This window comes from Hemitrygon akajei, chromosome 5 (genome assembly GCF_048418815.1).
Source record: "Hemitrygon akajei chromosome 5, sHemAka1.3, whole genome shotgun sequence".
Taxonomy (NCBI): Eukaryota; Metazoa; Chordata; class Chondrichthyes; order Myliobatiformes; family Dasyatidae; genus Hemitrygon; species Hemitrygon akajei.
The window spans coordinates 79,970,184-79,990,668 of record NC_133128.1 but is presented as its reverse complement, the minus strand read 5'-3'; the positions used below and the strand labels follow the sequence as shown (position 1 = coordinate 79,990,668).

General features: G+C 38.1%; 1 protein-coding gene across 3 annotated transcripts in view; it reads right to left on the bottom strand.

Annotated features, from left to right (window-relative positions):
* The window catches only part of sh3kbp1 (SH3-domain kinase binding protein 1), a 225,587-nt gene that overhangs the window by 81,339 nt on the left and 123,763 nt on the right, over positions 1-20,485 (bottom strand). For all 3 annotated transcript variants that reach the window (XM_073045869.1, XM_073045870.1, XM_073045871.1), the window contains 2 exons: positions 18,874-19,003; positions 14,123-14,319 (listed from right to left, as the gene is read on the bottom strand). In XM_073045869.1, the coding sequence (XP_072901970.1) occupies positions 14,123-14,319; positions 18,874-19,003 (327 nt within the window). The remainder of the gene's footprint in view (positions 1-14,122; positions 14,320-18,873; positions 19,004-20,485) is intronic.

Genomic DNA, 20,485 nt, shown 5'->3' with positions numbered 1-20,485 from the left:
GACCCCTTGAGATCTAGTTGACAAAATTTCTATCACATGTAGTTTTTCAGAGCATGACTGAAAAAAATGAATTTCCCAATGAGCAAATTATTTGTATTATTCATGAATAAGGAGTTCTGCTATACCTCCATTGACTGAAAGAACTGAAATTGGACCACTCTTTCAGGACAAATGTTAAAATCATAAATTAACTCTGGGCAATTTTACTTGGCTAATTAGTTAAATAATTATTTTACTAATTTAACTTTTATTTTAAAAATATCAAAGAGCACCTTCTCTTCTCTCTAGTACCCACTTTCCCCACCCCCAATCACATTCACATACTGATCCAAAACATGTTATTCATACTAATATAAGCAGTATTCTAGGCTACACACTCTAAACTAAATTCAGTTTTATCTGCAAATATTGTTTATTTGACTGTCTTAAGAAGAATTCAAAAGCAAAATTTAATACAATCATTTATTGAAAAGAGCTAATTTCCCTTGGGCACTGAGTGTAATAAACCAAAGCATAAAGACAACTCCACTCAAAATGGAGGACGTATCCTGAAATTCCTGCTGTGAAAGTTCCAGACAATTTGTACTTTGGTCTTCTCGAATAGCATTGGTTTGCTGTTACATAATTAACATTTAAAAGATTAGATTTTAAAAAAATAAATGGAATATCTTCCAGAACTATACAGTTAGCAATAGCACAACTTCTCTTAACCTTAGCAAACTAAGGATCATATTACTCCATTTATAAAATTCCTTCATTATTTTAACAAAACATTTTTATCTGATTTATTAAAGAAGCATCAAGCTGCATAATTTATTCACAAAGCAGTACTTGATCATCTCCAAACAATCTTGAAGCTGGGTAGAGAGGTGCAACCATTTTAAAACACATCTGGTTTGTCAAGAGGAAGTTGGCCATCCGGTTTAATGAAAATCTGACCATGCTACTTCCCACTTACAGGAACAGCTGAAGAAATTAACCTTTTATGTACTTAAAAAGTAATATACAATAAAGGAAAAACGCTGACAAATGTTTTGCAAAGAAGATGACATGACTCTAGTGTTGACTGTTTAAAAATAAGATGACCTATAAAAGTGTTTCCTCACATAACATGAAGTATTGTAGATCTACAATAGATAACACTGTGAAATACTTCATATCTATTGGCCTGCTAAATAAAAGGATAAAGGAAAATACAATTTATATTCTGTTGCAAAATTTGTAATAGTTTTATGCATTCTGAGAACTAAGAATCAAATTAGCTTCAGTTTAGAGAAGGATTATATTAACCAAGTGCTAAATTATTTAACTCAACAGTGATTTAAATAATTAAGTCATTTTTTTAAAATAAAATATGCTGTCATCAAATTTTTGATTGCTTAAAACCAATCATTAACATGTTACACAAATACTTGCTTTAAAAGACTAAAAGATAAGTTTACTGCTGACTTGTACCAGGACTAAAATTAATTAAAATTATATTTCTTCAATAATTTAAAATACTGTAACAATGATGTAAATAATCATGAGAAGTAGTTCAAATGCTTGAACTAAAGCAAAACAAATGCCAGTAACCAGAATCAAAGCATGACTGGGGAAACAATAATCAAATTAAACATAGCTGTTAAGTAAAAAAGCTAAGTGAATCCAGTCTTAAATTATCTTCCCCATTGCTGACCCAAATGCTTATAACAAAGAGCATGCAGAACTAAAACCTAGTTTTGAACAAGATAACTACAAAAGACAGAGCAAATAATTAAACTATGAGAAACTCAGTGGTTACCTTCATAACAGCAATGTTCTGACTTGTGACCAAGTGGAAGATCAGCCCACTTTATAGATCATAGTTGCTTAAGTGTAAAACTTCACTAGCATGTCTCATATTGAAAGCACATAGGTCTGGAACATTTTTGGCAGTGGGAGGGTTATTCTGACTTGTCACCCAACAAAGCAAAAACAATGCAGCAGTACAATAATGAATCACCGTATTTTGAAGTAACAGATCAGCACACGTGTTCAGCTTATTTTAATAAAGCAACCCAAACTGTAATGAAAGTAAAAGTATACTGCACTAAGAGAAGCTACAGTTTTATGGCTTATAAATGTAAAATCAGAATTATACTTCAGCCTTTGGCCCAACTCTTCCACGCCAGCCAAGGTGCCCATCTAACCTAACCCCATTTGCCTGCATTTGGCCCAAATCACTCACAACCTCTTCAAACCATGTACCTGTCCAAATGCGCTGTTGGTGTAATTGTACATGCCTCTACAGCTTCCTCTGGCAGCTTGTTCCAGGCAACCTTCCTCTGTATGAAGAAACTGCCCCTCAGGTCCCCTTTAAATCTTTTCCCTCTCATCTTAAATGTATGTCCTCTATTTTAGACTCCCATACATGGGGTGGGGGTGGAGAGAACTGAACATCCACCTTGTCTATATTCTTCATTATTCTTACATTTAGCTGGCTACCCTCATTCTGCTATATGCCCTATAATTAATCTCCTATAGCTTGCCCCAGATCCCATCTAACCTTCCATACTAGCTGCCAACCAGGACCTTGTCAAAGCCGTTGTTAAAGTCTCTGTAGATAGTCTCTGCCTTCTTCCCCTTCTTCGTTACCTCTTAAAAAAAATCTCAATAAAATTTGTAAGACACTGAGACATGATTTCCCATGCACAAAGCCATAATGTCCAGTCCTTACCTTTCCAAATGCTGCTAGATCCTGTCTCTCAAGATTTCCTCTAGTAAATTTCCCTCCACTTATAATCATCCACGGTTAACAGCAATGCAAATATCTGTCAGGGCACCGTTGGTTTCTTCCCTAGCTACCCACAATGTCTTCGGATAAACCTATAGAACATTGAACACTAGAGCACAGCAAGGCCTTCAGCACACAATGTGCCACCTTATAAACTTCTCTAAGATCTATCTAACCTTCTCTTCCTACATAGCAATTCTTTTATTCTATCATTATAAAGCCCTGTGAATTTATCCACCTTAATACGCCTTAGGATCGCCAGGACTTCTGTTATGTATGTGTTACGTACCCCGTAACTGGGTGTCTTACCAGCAAAGATAGAAGTGTCCATTGGAGTCTGGTGATACTATTTTCAACAATATTTATTAGCAAAAATATACAAAATAATATCAATGCGAATATACAGAGAATATACGTTAGTAATACTAAACCTAAAAGTGCGGGTATAATAATAATCACTAATGAAACAAGCTCTATCATTGTCTAGGGGATAATGAATTGTCAGATGGAAATATAAAGTTCAGTTCAGTTCATACAGGCTGCGGTAGTTGTTGGTCAATGTGTTGCAATTGTTGGAGAGAGGGAGAGAGAGAGAGAGAGAGAGAGAAAAAACGTGTGAACAGTAACAGCTATTATCTTGCCAACCTTCCTTTACAATTTTGATCCGTCGATGCGTTGTTGTTGTGGCCATTCACGTATGACCCCTCCGTCCTTTGGCTAGACCGTTCTTCCATGGTGGACTCGTCACCCAGGCAAGGGTGGACACACACACAAGCCCCCCACCGGTCTCGCTACAAAACACTGTGAGTTAAAATTTACCGACCCTTCGTTCGGTCTCCGATCTCCCACCCTGTCTCGTGGGGGTTCTGATGCTCACTAGCGTTTCTCCTGGTGCGTCTGAGGGCTGTTACTCCCAGACCTCACTTTTATCCCCACTCACGGGGTCTCAGGTGTCAATCAGGTTGGGATGATGTAACCCATCAAACCAGCCCACTCTGGTTGCCCCCTGAGGGGCTTCAATGAATAGAACAGTACCAAGTAAACAATCCTTCTCCAAAAGACAATAGCAGTAATCTCTTCTTTTGTCACTAGGAGACGATCCACCCTGGGTAACTCTTAGTTGTGTCTCTCTCTCTCATTAACTTTCATGAGCTGTTATCAATAACAACTGCCCTGGCAGATTTCCTTTGTCTCTCTTATTTCCTTGATAACAGCATCGAAATAGTAGCGATTTGCAATTCTCCAAAAGGGGGGGGCATGGGCGACTCTGCACCCTTCTGCCCATCAGAGTTGTTCATCCTTCCTAACATATGTATGCTCCAATACATCACAATTCATTTCCTCAATACTTTAGTGTCCATCATTTCTCTACTAAAAGCACATTAAAGACATTTACTACAGCTTGTCCACTTCCTGTGGTTTGAACCACATTGATCCTTGAGGAGACTAACTATTTTCTTAATTATACTTTTGCTATTAAAGTACTGTCATCCAGCAGTTATTAGCCTGCTCAAAAAACGGGTACAAATTCCCAATTACTTCTTGAATAACCAATTTAAAATACAGGCACCATGAAAGAATAAACATCATCAGAATTTTACTTCTGCATAATACTTATGGTATCTGGCAAGTAAAAAAAAATGAAAAAAAAAACTAGTGTTTTCCCGGCCGACGTATGTGATGAATAAACTCTTCTCGGGCTTCCAGCTGAGTACAGGTATCGATCTTTAACCGACGTTTCAAAGACAAACTCTGCCATCTTCATCAGGGATAATCCCTAGGAGCGTTTGGTCCGGTGGTATTTATACCCCTGTTGTTCAACCCTCCTGATTGGTTTGTCTTCATCCAATCAGGTTTCTGCTCTCCCACCTTGTTTACAATCGAATTCCACTTCTTACTTAGAGCAAGACTTTGGTCTTCGTTAAAATTCTTTTCCTCTAGTTTTCTTGAGGAAATGGCTTTCTTCTCCAGGAGGTTCCAAAAGCCATTTGGTGTAGCACAGTAGTTTTGTGCAGTCAAAGTCAATCCTATGGCCATTCAACGTAATGTTCTGCTACTGCCGATTCCTCCGGGTAACCAAAACTGATACATCTCCTGAACTCCTTGATGTGGGTTTCTACTGTGCTTTCCATCTGGCTGATATACGCTGCTCTGCATTCACAGGGAATCCTGTAAATGTCAGCCGTCCTGAGTCACAGGTTATCTTTGACCTGCGTAAGCTTTAATTTGAGCTTCCTTGCGGGTTTCTGGATGGTATTGATCAGTATTTCTTCAGGATCCTGGCAATCCTTTCAGAAACCGTGGAAATATAGTTGGCCCTCCTTATTCGCGGGGAATTGGTTCCAGGACACCTCCCCCGCGGAACCCAAAAAAAAAAAACACAGATGCTTATTTAACCTGTCTCAGTGCAGCGGACTTTAGGACCCAGCGGAGCTCGGGACCTACCGCCGCTGTGTTTCTATTCCGTTGACGGAAAATGATCACAAATGAAAATAAAGTGGAAATAATTAAGTGATCGGAAAAAGGTGAAACGCCATGAAAGCTACAATTACTACTAAGCAACGCAGTGGTTTAATTACTGAAATATATACATTTCTTAAGTGTTTTATATGCATAGAAAGGTAAAATATATACTATATACTTAAGACAAATGTTTGACTGACGCTAAATAATACCGGCTGTACCTGTTTCGACTTACTTATAATACCTAATTCAAAGTACAGGTGTCCCATTTTTCAAACGTTCGCTTTACTTCAACTCGCTGTTATGAAAGACCTACATTACTTACCTGTTTTCGCTAACAGAAGGTGTTATCATTGTTACGAAAAAAGGCGCGCCGAGCAGCCAAGTTCCTCCCCCGGAACTGCATTCTAGCCGGCATTGCTTAAACACGTGCCTGTGATCTGTGCTTTATGTCGATTTATTTTGTGCATCCGTTAACAAGAAGAGTTCTAAGGTATCGGAAAAGCCTAAAAGAGCGCATAAGGGTGTTACACTTAGCGTAAAACTAGACATAATTAAGCATTTCGATCGTGGTGAACAAGGTAAGGACATAGTGAGTTTGGCTAAAGGTTTGTGGAAGTTGACGAAGATGATGTTGAAGAGGTTTTGACATCCCATGACCAAGAACTGAGAGATGAAGAGCTGATGAAGAGGAAAGGATAACAATTGAAACCGAACACAGTAGCCAACTGGATGAAAGTGAAGTAATTGCGTGAGATTTTCACTGCGATTGACAATGCTGCAATGATTGCAGAAAAGTATGACTTTAATTTTGAAAGGGTACATAGGTTTAGGGCATATTTGCAGGATGGTTGAGTGCTTACAAAGAACAGTATGATAGAAAAATGCGCGAGGCTAAGCAGTCAAGCATACTGTCGTTTTTCAAGCCTTCCACATCAGCCACAGCAGACGACGAAACTCGACTTTCGACATCGAGGCAGGCAGTCATAGAAGAAGGTGACCTGTCTGCCCTGATGGAAACAGACAACGATGAGATGACACCCCAGTCTCCTCTACCTCCCACCACCCCAACCTCCAACGACTCAGCCTAACACACCATCATCAGTGTCCTCACTGTCTTCCCGATTCCGGTAAGTGAAACTACACTGGGCGTACATTTCTACTTTATATAGGTTGTGTATTTTTATGTGTTATTTGGCAGCTTCATAGCTTAAAGGTTACTGGAAAGAGTGCTTCTGCCGGGAGCGCTTGCGCCATGTGTTTCTGCTGCGAGTGCTGCCAAGAGCGCTTGCGTGAGATTTTCGCTACGGTGGACAGTCTGCAATAATTGTAGAAAAGTATTCCTACATTATATAGGCTGTGTATTTATCAGATCATTCCTGCTTTTACTATATGTTACTGTTATTTTAGGTTTTGTGTGTTATTTGGCATGATTTAGTAGGTTATTTTTTGGGTCTGTGAACACTCACAAATTTTTCCCATATAAATAAATGGTAATTGCTTCTTTACGACATTCCGGCTTACGAACTGTTTCATAGGAACGCTCTACCTTCGAATAGCGGGGGAAACCTGTAAATGCTATGTAAAGTTGTTATACTGTATTGTTTAGGGAATAATGACAAGAAAAAAAAAGTCTGTACATGCTCAAACAACAAGTGCTGGAGACAGAACTTCCGGGTTTTCCCGATCCGCGGTTGGTTGAATCCGCGCATGCAGATCCCGCGGATAAGGAGGGACAACTGTTTAGGGAAGACAGGCGGGTAGTGACAGGTTCCTTCTCATTGTTAGGTTTCCTGGTTTTTCCGTCAGCCCTTTTAAGGCCTATTTGTTTTCCTTCACTTTGTAGCCTTTCTGTAGGAACGCCATGCGTAATTCTCTTATTCCCTCATGGAGATTCTCCGGGTCCGAAATAGTTTTTGCACAGTTAATCCAGACTGCCAACAGACACTTCTGCCTCAGGTGGCAGTACCACCAAGACTTTACGGGGTCCCTAAGATACACAAGGAGGGTCCTCCTCATCGAGGCCAATCATCAGTGGGCCAGATTCTCCGACTTGCAACCTCACTAAGCATTTAATAACCATGTTGTCTCCCGTTGTTGGGGACTATGAGCATCACATCACAAATTCAACCAACTTCATAAAAATGATAACCAACATCCAGCTGACCCCGGAGGACACAATGGTCAGTTTCGACATGGTGTCCCTGTTCACAAGAGCTCCCATTAAGGACAGCTTGGTCATCCTGCACTCAAGGTTTGATATGGGTAGCAGTCACCTTTTTGAACACACCCTTACATCAATGTTCTTCCTCTACAAGGGGACCTGCTCTCAGTTCATTGCCTTTGTGACCCCAATGCTTTTTCAGATACATCCATCACACCTTCATCATGTGGTCTCATGGACTCCACAGCACACATCCAAATATTCAATTTACAATGAAGGTGGAGAAGAATGGTTGCCTCTTGTCCCTGGACATTCTAATACGATGGAAACTGGACAATAGCCTTGGACGTTGCATCTATCAGAAACCCACTCACACGGACTTATACCACAACAATAACAGTCACCATCACACCTCCCAACATAGAGCAGTGCTTTCTACTTTCATTAACTGTGTGAAAACCATCTTGTACCTGGAGGGCCTCCACAAGGAAATAAAACAATTACACATGATGCTTCTACAGAATGGCTACAAGGTGAAGGAAATCAATCCGGCCCTTTAAAAGGCCGATGGAAAAACCAGGAAACTTAACAATGAGGAAGAACCCATTGCTACCGCCTGACTTCCCTATAATTCCATGGTTTCTGTAAGGATCACCAGGACACTGAAGAAATACTGGATTAATACTATCCACAAACCTGTAAGGAAGCTCAAATCACAGCTTACTTGGGTCCAAGGTGATCTGGGTCCCAGAATAGCTGGTGTTTACAGGATTACTTGTGAATGCTGCGCAGTGTAAATGGCCTGCATCAAGGATTTCAGGAGGTGTGGGTTACCCAGAAAAATAGGCAGTAGCAAAATATTGCATTCGCAATGGCCAAAGGACTGACTTTGAAAACACAAAAGCACTGTGCTGCGCCAATGGCTTTTGGAACTGCCTGGTGAAGGAAGCTATTGAAATAAAACTAGAGGAAAAGAATTTTAGCAAAGGCCAAGGTCTTGCTCTTAGTAAGAAGTGGAATTCGATTGTAAACAAGGCAGGAGAGTGGAAACCAGATTGGTTGAGGGCTAACCAATCAGGAGGGACAGACAACAGGGGTATAAATACCACCAGATTAGATGGCCTAGGTATCATCCCTGATGAAGGTGCCAGAGTTTGTCATTGAAGCGTCAGCTAAAATCAGTAACCTGTACCCAGTTGGAAGCCCGTGAAGAGTTTTTAAACGAGAAAAGCATTTCTTTCTTCACAATATACAGGGATAAATTTGATTGTGAAAATGAATTTTTTTTTTGCAAAATTGCTTTAAGTTTTATTTATAGCTGGCAACAGTAATGCATTTTAAAAAATGGGAGTTAATAGAACAAATGAAATGTTAATGAGATTTAAACATACAGGTCTAATGGAGCTCCTAAAAATGCAGCAAACAGCAAACTGCTGTTGCTTCAGTGTGTGCATTCTAAAGTTCTTTAATTACTTTAATTTGATTTTAGAAAATACAAGTCAGAACAGTAGAGAACACTAAAGAAAAATCGGTTTCATATTTTCAAATTCTCAGGAAATAAAGACAATTAAAGCACTAAAATACATTAGTGAAAAAAGAGCTGAAAGTAAATATTAAAAATAAAATTTTGAATGTCACGAGAATTTAGAGCAGAAAAGGAAGATGAAGGCATACCAGGAAATAACTAAACAGCACAGACAGCCAGCCAGCATTCAATGTCTGACAGACTTGACACTTTGACAAAGAGCATACAACAATTGATCCAAGAAGCCCACGTCCTTAATTTGCTATTTTTCCCTCAATAAACTTGTGAAACTGACACTAAGTGCAAAATATAAGACTCAATGAACCAGAGATGCATGCCACTAGCAAACAGGGTAATAAGCAAGAATGGGAAAAAAAGCACAGCAGGGAGAACAACATAAAGAAAAGGCAAAACGGAGAGCAAGACAGGGAGAGAAGAAAACAAGGGAAAATAAGAGTCATTGGAATCATTCCTACTTATGGTGTGGACAAATTTAAGTGGCGAGGAGGTGCATGAGGGAAGCAGGGCTCCAGAAGGTAAGTAGGAGTAAGGTAATACGATTAAGCAAGACACAGGTCACGGGTTTGGTGGGGGAGGTGTCATGGGAACAGTTCCAGGAAATTGAAAAGAATAAAGGAAACGAAAAAGGTTGAAGAGGACAGCTAATTCGCAGGAAGCTGTTAGGGGAAGGGCAGGCCATGCAGAGTTTGGAAGAGGACACCTATGCAGGTGTTTGTTAGGATGGAGTGCTGGAGAGAAGGAAACCTGGGTGGGCGAGGGTGTGTGCGTGGGAGAAAATAGTCAAGCACAACTGACTGACAGAGAGTCAAGTGGGAACAGCAAGAGGAATACAAACGGGGAGAGCCACATTGACTGAACAGAGGATCACTTTTAGTAATAGACTAAGACAACTGCATTGCTCCAAAGACATCACCCCAAAACATCGGCTCTTTATTCTTTTCCATAGATGCTGCCTGACCTGCTGTTCCTCCATCATTTGGTATGGGTTACTTTCTCTAGAACTGTTTATTTTGTTCCTTCTGTACTCAAAACATCCCATTTTATATGTCCTCTATTCGACTCAAAAACACTTGAAAATCAAGACGTTCTGCATGTTCTGCCTCATTCTTTCCCAGGCTATCAAAGCATGGACTTTTTTCACTGATTTTTAATTGTTCTCAATACCGTAAATTCCAGTGTATAAGCCGAGAATTTGGACCTAAATTTTGGTCCTAAAATTAGCGGGTCGGCTTATAGGGGGGTGCCAACTTTGGAAAAATGAATACACGGAAGACAGGTCATATTTATTGGTTGTTTTTGAGTCAAATTGGTTTCACTGTCGACGCATGAATTCGTTGGTTTGTTTAAACTCACATCTAGTGGCTGGAGCACGGACATCAAACCACCGGGGATGACTGCAACGTCTGTATTTTCAGCTTTCAGTGCTGCTTTTGTCTCACCTGACAAGTGCGCTTTGAACATGTCCCAGACAAGTAGCGATTTTTCCTTCCCGACACCTTTGGGACGTTGACGCCACACCTCTTTAACCCACTTCATCCATCCAGCAGCATTCTTGAACGTAAACAGCACCCCGCGGAAATTTTCTGAGCAATCTTTGTTTTTTGACACAACACAAGATCACGTCTATTCATAAACTGGGTGCACCAAATTCGCGTAGCTTTGAAATTTTCACTGACCTCACGGTGTTTTTTGTCCCATTTCAACGCTTGAACTCAAATAATTTCTCTGGTAACAATGTATCCAGACGATCGCTGGTGATTCACCCACTCTAAAACTTTTTCTTCCAGTTCTGGCCACTGGCATGTTTTCCCCCAGTTTGCACATTTCACCTTTGGCATTTCCCTCAGCGTGTCCTCTGCCTTTCTCCACTCTCTCATTCTCTCTCGTTTACACTAAACTTCTTAGCAGCTGCAGAATTATTCATTCCTTTAGCAAAATCAACAACCTTCAGCTTGAAGCCAGCATCATATTGCATTTGTTTTAATCTTTTGTACATGGTGGTTGCAAACTCAATACTGAGTACACATACTGATCCCGCCACCACATGTTATGTTTTAACAAGATTACGATGGACGCTAAATGGTTTCACGGGGGTTACATTGCAGAGGATTCTTTTCAATTGGAAACCTAATCCAAAATTTCTCTCCCTGACTTATTTATTTAGAATTCGCCTATAACGCTCTACAATGTGTAGGTCTGTTTTCTTAGCAGGTACAAGTTCACAAAATTTCCAGGGTCCGGATCTGGCAAAGCTGAGTACCAGCATGTGAGATCTTGTGATCGTTTCTGGTTAAATCAAAAACCTCTACAAAAGGGGTCGGCTTATACAAAGGTAACATGAAAAAGTCACTTTTTTAACCTTGAAAATGGCGGGGGGGGGGGGGGGTGGTCTTATACTCTGGAATATACGGTATTCTTAGACTTTGTTAACTTTAAGCATTTTGCCAAATATGAATCCCTAATAAAAAGCTATTGTTTAACCTCACACCCTTACCAAAAATGGAGACCCTTGGCCTCGGACACTGATTTTTATCTGAGATTCTCAATAAAATATTTATTTTAAATGCGCCTTTAAAAAAAATGAATGAAATATGCACTTAACATCCAACTGAAAATAATCAAATTAATAAAAGTGTTATCTTCAACTTCTAGTGTGGAACTTTTAACTTCTAGTACAGCTTATGTTGGTTATCTGATTTGGCCCATCAACTGCTTTTGTTGATGAGTTTCAAGGTAGGTGGAGATTTGGGAACTTCCCCTCTATTCCTGTGCTGTACTGTTCCATGTTCTGACTCTTCACAGATCTGAACTCTACTGTCTCCACCTTCCTGTCAAATTGTGATGATCACCATCTGTTCCAGTTGATGATATTCTCCTGGAATGATTGGAGCAGGTGACTGAAGAAGGTGTGGAAAGTTTCAGCCTCATGTTAACAGGCGAGGATCATTTCACTGGGAAAGAGCATCACGTAAGTAGAAGGGTGCACACAATACTCCAAATTAGGCCTCAGCAGAGTAGGAAGGGTGCAATCGCTCTAATGGTATTTTACTACGTATCCCCTAGTAGCCACTAGGACATAGAGGAATAGCTATGCAGGCAGATCAAGGAAAGGTATAAAGCAATAGGGTACCGTCATGGGGGGGGGGGGGGGGGGTCTTCAAGTTCCGTGATACAAACGGGGATTCTCTTAGTGCAAGAGGTGAGGGGAGGGAAATGCAGACAGTATGATGCTGAATTCATTACACTAACTGCAAAGCACGATTAATTTCAGAAGCTCACAAACTAAAACTAACTAGTCCTGGTCCTGGCTCACTTGGATGTCAGGTTGAAAGTTGAAAACTCCATGAATACCAACGTCATTTGGTGCTTCCTGAAACTCTTACTCAAAACCATTGCGAAACAGTAGCACAGCTAATTCAAGGCAGTAACCAGCCATCATCAGTTGACTAGGTCTCTAGTACAGATAACAATTGATCCAATAGTCAATATGTTTATGAAATTCAATGCATATCTTGACTAATCTGGATGATTTTGTTCAAAAGGAGATCATGAACGTAATAGGTGAGGATATTTCTGAATGTCATTGGTAAGAACACACTGAAGGGATTTCCCAATAAAATTTTGCAAATAACCATTTCCTGGATTAAGCATGTAGAGACTCACAGTTAAAAAGTTATGAAACATCCTGCACACCCTCAGAAAGTACATTTAAAGACCTGCATCATTTCCAGCAAATGACAAAAATTTCTTCAAAATAAGACTTCTTCATTTGAAGTCATATAACATTGCTACTGTACCTGATTTTACACAAGTTCTAGCTGTGTACAGAAAAAATACCCATAACTTAGCTAAAAATATACCATTTTAATGCACAATGCAAACTTTGAATGCTAAAATGCATTTGTAATGTATTTGTGCTCCTCAGTTAAAAAAGTAACATTTGTTGGTTTCTCAGTTCTCATGAAAAACTGCTGAATAGACATTCATTGTTTAATTATCTCATCGCGAGACACGAGCAGATGTGAACATAAGTACCAAACGGACACCACCTACGCATTAATAAGAAACATCTAGAAGTCACAAATATTCTACACAGCTGATTCTGATCAGATAAGTCAACGATCAACAACATGTTTCTGCAACAACCAAGAACACAAAACAGAAAGCAAAAAAGTTCAGTAGAAATATAAATACAAATACTAATAGATCAGAACAATAAAAGAATGAAATCATAAATGCACAAAGCAATTAGCATTTGGATAAAAGATAGTCTTAGGGTGAAACTATCCCAGCTAAGGTTCTCAAATGCTCTGAGCTGTTTTCTCTCATTCCAAAAAAAAAGGAATAGTATTTTTAGTATTCTTAGGGCATCACAAAAAGCTTTGCAGCAAACAAATGAATAATCAAATGAGATTATTAATTTGATGATGTTAATTCAGGAACAAATGTTAGTGCAGAATATACATTTTTTAACTTTCTCATGAGATATTGGTGTTGCTGGCAAGCCAATTGAAATATCTTGGTGAACAGTGTCTGGTTAACTACTGATTCACACTATGCCACTGAGCAGGGAATTTCAGGTGTTTAAAACTCATCATAGGAAACTCACGTTGACTCCTATATCAGTTAGCAATAAACTTATTACGCATTAACTGCACTCTTTTTAGGATTTCTGTGCCAGAGGAAGCTTCTCTCCATCTGCCTTCCAGAATCATTTAATTATGTTAAAGATCTGTTAGATCATTCAACAGTCTGCACAGAAGGAAATATGCAATGGATTTCCACAGCTTGCTCTCACTATTTAACACTGGGAAAGTACTATGGTGTACCTCGCCAAAAGGAGGTACAATAGGGTCTGTTAAGAGACTCTTGGATAGGTACATGGAGCTTCAGCATTTTGATGAGTGTTACTCTGGATTTCCAGCATCTGCAGAATCTTATGTGTATGACTTATTGTTTTTTCTTGACACTAGTATTTTGTTCCTTTTCTATACTGTAACAATAAAAAAACTTGCATAAATTTGATATTTTCTGAATCTTTTGATAGACAAGTCCTTCTTACTTAAGCATAACTTACATTGTCACAGAAATAAACTATCATATAAAGCAACAGCACCTAACCCAGCACAAAATACATTTAATCCAATTACAATATGTGGTTTTCCTGAAGTGCATGAGAAATAGAGATTTTTACCTTATCAACAGTATCAAGCTCAATTTCCATGGATCTTGGTCTTAGTTTGATAGGCTTGTCCTTAAAAATATCTCCAAAGCCAAATCCCTTTATCTTTTTTGGCTGAATTTCTGTTGCTATCGCACAATTTGATCCATCCATTTTCCCACTAGATGTATCCACAGAATCCTGTTCTGGACTTCCTTGGTCCGTAACATCTTAAAACAAAACAAATTGCAATAATGCAGGAAAATTAATGCCAATAGACTTAGAGGTGCTCAGAAAAAAATATTCAATCCTACATACTGAATCTGGGTCAATGTCTGCTTTTGAGGAGAGAATGTTGCCAAGGTAGGGAAAAAAGTACATTTTCCAAAGGCAATATTGTAGGAGGCCAACATGAAGAGCATTTCCACCACGATAAAGCAATAACATCTCCGGTGGACGGGTCATGTCATCCAGATGTCTAGCTTACATTCAGATGACACGACCTATCCATCAGAGTCGGAGAACAAGTGGTAGCTGCAAAAGGAGAGACTGAACAACCAAAAAAAACCCAACCACTAATCACAACACCACTTAACTTTTGCCCACACTGCACCAGAATTCGTGGATCCTAGTTCGGCCTCTACAGAAACCTGAGGACCCACCAATAAACAGCCTCTTAGGAGACCATCATACTCGACTTGAGTTACTACTACTACTACTACTATTACCACCACCACTACCACTACCACAACAACAACAAAATGCTGAATCTGTATTACCTCAAATTATCTCGGAAGATCAAACTGGTTTTATTAAAAATCGTTATTTTTTTTTCAATGTTAGGAGATTATTGAATATTGTTTATACTCCTTCACTTCAGAATGTGTCATTTCACTAGATGCGGAGAAAGCATTTGATAGAGTTGAATGGCCATACTTATTTACTGTGCTTGAGAAGTTTAATTTTAGTCCGACATTCATTTCCTGGATTAAACTGATATATCATACTCCAGTAGCCTGGGTGCTTACTAACAATCAAAGATCTCCCTTTTTTCGTTTATTTTGGGGTACATTATTATTTGATACTGCTTTAGAACCCTTGGCAATTGCTATCAGAGAATCACAGAACATTTTTGGCATTAATCGTAGTACGGATATACATAAGCTATCATTATATGCAGATGATTTTTTATTATTTATTTCTGATCCTGAGAAATCCATTCCTGCAGTTATATCATTGTTGGCTCAATTTAGTAATTTTTCCGGGTATAAATTAAATCTTAATAAGAGTGAATTGTTTCCTTTAAATAGACAGGTTCCAATTTATGGAAATTTACCTTTTAAATTAGTTAATGACTCTTTTATTTACTTAGGGATTAAAATCACAAAAAACTATAAGGATTTATTTAAGGTTAATTTTTTACCCCTAATCAATCAGATTAAATGTTTGTTTACTAAATGGTCACCAGTATCTTTATCTCTGATAGATCGGATTAATGCTATTAAGATGGTTATTTTACCCAAGTTTTTATATATATTTCAAGCAGTACCAATTTTTATTCCGAAATCTTTTTTTGCTAATGTTGATTCAAAAATTTCCTCATATATATGGCAGAATAAAAATCCTAGATTAGGTAAAAAATATTTACAGAAGGCAAGGAAGGAAGGTGGATTGGCATTGCCTAATTTTAGATTTTATTATTGGGCAGTTAATATCCGATATTTGATATGTTGGTTAAAGGATTGGGATTTATCTTTTAGCCCTCATTGGGTGAACCTGGAAATTAAATCTGTACAAGGATTTTCATTGGGTTCTATTTTAGGGTCTTCTCTTCCCTTTGCTCTTTCTAAATTGCAGAAACGAATTAACAATCCGATAGCTAAACATACTTTACGTACATGGTTTCAATTTCGGAAATTTTTTGGGTTGACTCAGTTTGTTTTAAATATTCCTATTGTATCCAATTGCTTTTTTTATCCTTCTATTATAGACCAAGCTTATTCAGCTTGAAAGACTAAAGGTTAACTACAATTTTCCGATTTATTTTTGGATAATTGTTTTATGTCTTTTGAACAATTATCTAATAAATATAATTTGCCTAGATTTCATTTTTTTTAGATATTTACAGATTAGGAATTTCTTAAATACCGTACTTCCTACTTTTCCAAATCTTGTGTCTTCAGGTATTTTGGAGAATTTGTTTGAACTAAATCCTTCTCAGAAAGGGCTAATATCAAAACTTGACAATATAATTATGAAGATACGTTCAGAGCCCTTCTATAAGATTAAAAATGATTGGGAAAGAGAACTTAACCTTACTATCCCTATTGAGATTTGGGATAAAATTCTTCAATTAGTTAATACATCATCTATATGTGCTAAACATTCATTAATACAGTTTAAGGTTGTGCATAGGGCTCATATGTCCAAGGATAAATTGGCTCATTTTTATTCCTATATAAATCCTATTTGTGACAGATATCATTCTGAGATAGCGTCTTTAACTCATATGTTCTGGTCATGTCCGCTTTTGAAAAAATATTGGAAAGACATTTTTGATATTATTTCTACGGTATTGAACATTGATTTACAACCTCATCCTATTACTGCAATTTTTGGTTTACCAATGATGGACTCACTCCATTTATCCTCTTCTGCTTGTCGAATGATTGCATTTCTTACATTAATGGCTAGAAGATCTATTTTGTTGAATTGGAAAGAAATTAATCCTCCTACCGTATTTCATTGGTTTTCTCAAACTATGTTATGTCTAAATTTAGAAAAAATTAGAAGTGTTGTATTTGATACTTCTATTAAATTTGAAAAGATATGGAGACCATTTATTCAATATTTTCATATGATGTAATATGACCCTGTTCCAAGCCTATTTGTTTTTCCAGTTTCGATTTTATATATGTTGAGAGGATCGGAGTTGACGACACTGATGATTTTGTATTTTTGTTAGATATTATAAACAGCCCTTTTTTTTCATTTTTTCTTTTTCTCTTTTTTCTTTTTTCGTTTTTTTCCTTATTATTAGATTGTTAGATTAGTTTTTTTTGCATAATTTTTTTTCCTTTTTCTTTTTTGTTTTTTTTTATATATATATTATGATATACCTAGGTTTGCCTTGTTTATTTGTTACTTGTATCGTCCATGATTTGGGAATACTCATTTATACTGTAACTATTGCTTATGTATTCTTTCATGTTCAGTTGAAATGTGTATGTTTGTAATCCCATTATCTATGTATCAATTTTATTTTGTTGATATTAATAATAATAAAAAGATTGAAAAAGAAAATGCTGAATCTAATTTTTTCCATTCTGCAACATAGTCATTTCGGGTGGGCAACATTCTTGATCAGAATGAGAACTTCACTTCCTCCACAGCATATTAAAGAGCAGTTCAGACCACATCAAAGTGCTAACTCCAGTTTGCACACTAATCTCCTGTGTGGGACCTTGTCAAAAGCCTTTTGAAAATCTAAATATACCACATCCACTGGCTCTCCCCTATCCACTCTACTAGTTACACCTTCAAAAAATTCTATAAGATTCGTCAGACATGATTTTCCTTTCACAAATCCATGCTGACTTTGTCCGATGATTTCACCTCTTTCCAAATGTGCTGTTATCACATCTTTGATAACCGACTCTAGCAATTTTCCCACCACCGATGTCAGACTAACCGGTCTATAATTCCCCGGTTTCTCTCTCCCTCCTTTTTTAAAAAGTGGGGTTACATTAGACACCCTCCAATCCTCAGGAACTAATCCAGAATCTAAGGAGTTTTGAAAAATTATCACTAATGCATCCACTATTTCTTGGGCTACTTCCTTAAGCACTCTGGGATGCAGACCATCTGGCCTTGGGGATTTATCTGCCTTTAATCCTTTCAAATTACCTAACACCACTTCCCTACTAACATGTATTTCCCTCAGTTCCTCCATCTCACTAGACCCTCGGTCCCTTACTATTTCTGGAAGATTATTTATGTCCTCCTCAGTGAAGACAGAACCAAAGTAGTTATTCAATTGGTCTGCCATGTCTTTGTTCCCTATGATCAATTCACCTGTTTCTGACTGTAAAGGACCTGCATTTGTCTTGACCAATCTTTTTCTTTTCACATATCTATAAAAGCTTTTACAGACAGTTTTTATGTTCCCTGAAGGTTTCTCTCATAATCTTTTTTTCCCTTTCCTAATTAAGCCCTTTGTCCTCCTCCGCTGGTCTCTGAATTTCTCCCAGTCCTCAGGTGTGCCACTTTTTTTGCAAATTTATATGTTTCTTCTTTGGACTTGATACTATCTCTAATTTCCCTTGTCAGCCACGGGTGCACTACCTTCCCTGGTTTATTCCAGCGGCTTCTATTATTTCTCTCGCTGGCATACTACAGTTCAAAGCCAGGCTTTCCAAATCCAGGTGTACTATAAATTTCTCCCCAAGGACATATACTGCCTCCTCTACTTAAAGTCAACAGCCTCCACCATTGCACAGAATTACATCATGACAAACAAAGACAGGTCAAAGAAAGGCTTCAATGGGCGATCATTTAATGTCTACATAAGAGAATTGTTTCCTGAAGACCGGTGTTGGAAAGGGACACTCACTGAGGATCCTCTCTCCCTCATCTCTGCAGCTGCATCCCTATCCCTACCCCAACCCGCTTCTCTCTCCTCCCTCAAACTCTAGTATCCTACTCTGCCTTTGTCTCATTCAGTCATGCTACATTGCTAGGAAAATAATAATCAAAGCATCATGGATAGGAGCAAGAAAACATACCTGCTTTTGTGGTGGTATCTTCTTGAGTGTTAACCACTTCGTCTGGTTCATCTGGGAGCTCCTTGATGAAATTTGAGGGAAACATTCCAGTTTTGCCATTGAGGATACCTTCCCACCAACCTTCCTCAACCTTAAATAAAGCATATATAATGCATCATCAAATGGAACAGTTCAAAAAGTAAGGTTTTCAAAGTTCAAAGTACATTTACCAAAGCATGTATACTGTATACAACCCTTGAGATTTGTCTTCATGCAAATACAGAAGTAATCAATTAACACACAGAACATGAACTGCAGAGTCTCCAAGAGTGAGTCCACAGATATTTGGAGCCAGTTCAGCACTGAAGCAAGTAAACCTCACAGAGTAGTGAGCTAGACATTGGTTCATTCTTCACCCTCGGCCCCAATGCCTTGATTTTTTTTTAACCTGGCTTGGCGCTTAAATCGGCCAAACATCAATTCGATTTCCCTCCTCACTCTCAGGCCCAGGCCGCACCACTTAGATCTGGCCCCAAGTCCATTCCAGTAGTAACCACCATACAGTCCTGCATTCTTGAGAGCCCAGTTCGTTGAAATCTTCAGGATACTGCAAAAATGCCAGGTCAAGCAAATGGCTAAAAAGCACGGCTCCAAAAGGGAACATGCAGCCTGTGGAATGCAGTCATCATAGTCCAGAAAAAGTGTAATTAATAGAATAGTTAGTAGTTTAGTTTGCTGCCTGTAAAGCATCACCATATCTCACCTGCACCATCTTTACCAAATTTCTTTAAAATATTATGTATAAATTAAGCCAACTGACCTTAAAACTCATAACTAATTAGTTATAATGCATCCATCCTTGGAGGGATTGCTTTCCAAAAGTACAAGGATTGGAATCGAGCTATATAATAAATATAACAGTATACGTCTCCAATAGAATTAATTGTTAAAATTATAGTGTAAAAGATATTCAGCTATAATCTCAGTCTAACAATGTTATCGCCATTAATTGACACATATCAACAGCATATGTTCAGAATGGATTAAGAAAGCTTTTTCACTGAAATGCTGTGTCCAATACCATGAAATGGTTAACATTGCAGAAAAATATTAAGGCAGGAATGAAAATAGAGGCAGAAAGGTTGCAGCCTGCAAACAAGCCAAGTTCACAGATGTAACAGTAATTTAATCTTTACTCCCCATGGCCCAGAGGAATATAGAAATAAGAATGGAAAACACTGACTCTAGAACTCAATTTTCTTGGGATTTTTTTTGAATTGATGTTAAAAATCTGTGCTGCAATTTACAATGAGCAGAAAAAAACAAGACTTCTTTGGGAGCAAGGAGATCGGAGGGATTATAGCTTTTGTGGTAATCCAGAATTTGTTTTGGTTCAATGCCTATTTGTAGTATTTCTGGACTCTATTAATTATTAATCAATCTTAGATCCTCATATTTTAGTTTGCCTAATCCATTTATCCTTTTTCATTAATCACAGAGTACCACTTTAGTAGCCTTTAGGTCTTTTGGCATTATGCCTTCAGCCAAAGAGGAATGGAAAGTGATGGTCAGAGCCCATGTCATTTCTGCTCTTGCTTCATTAACTCTGAGGAAAACATTTCCATAAATTTAC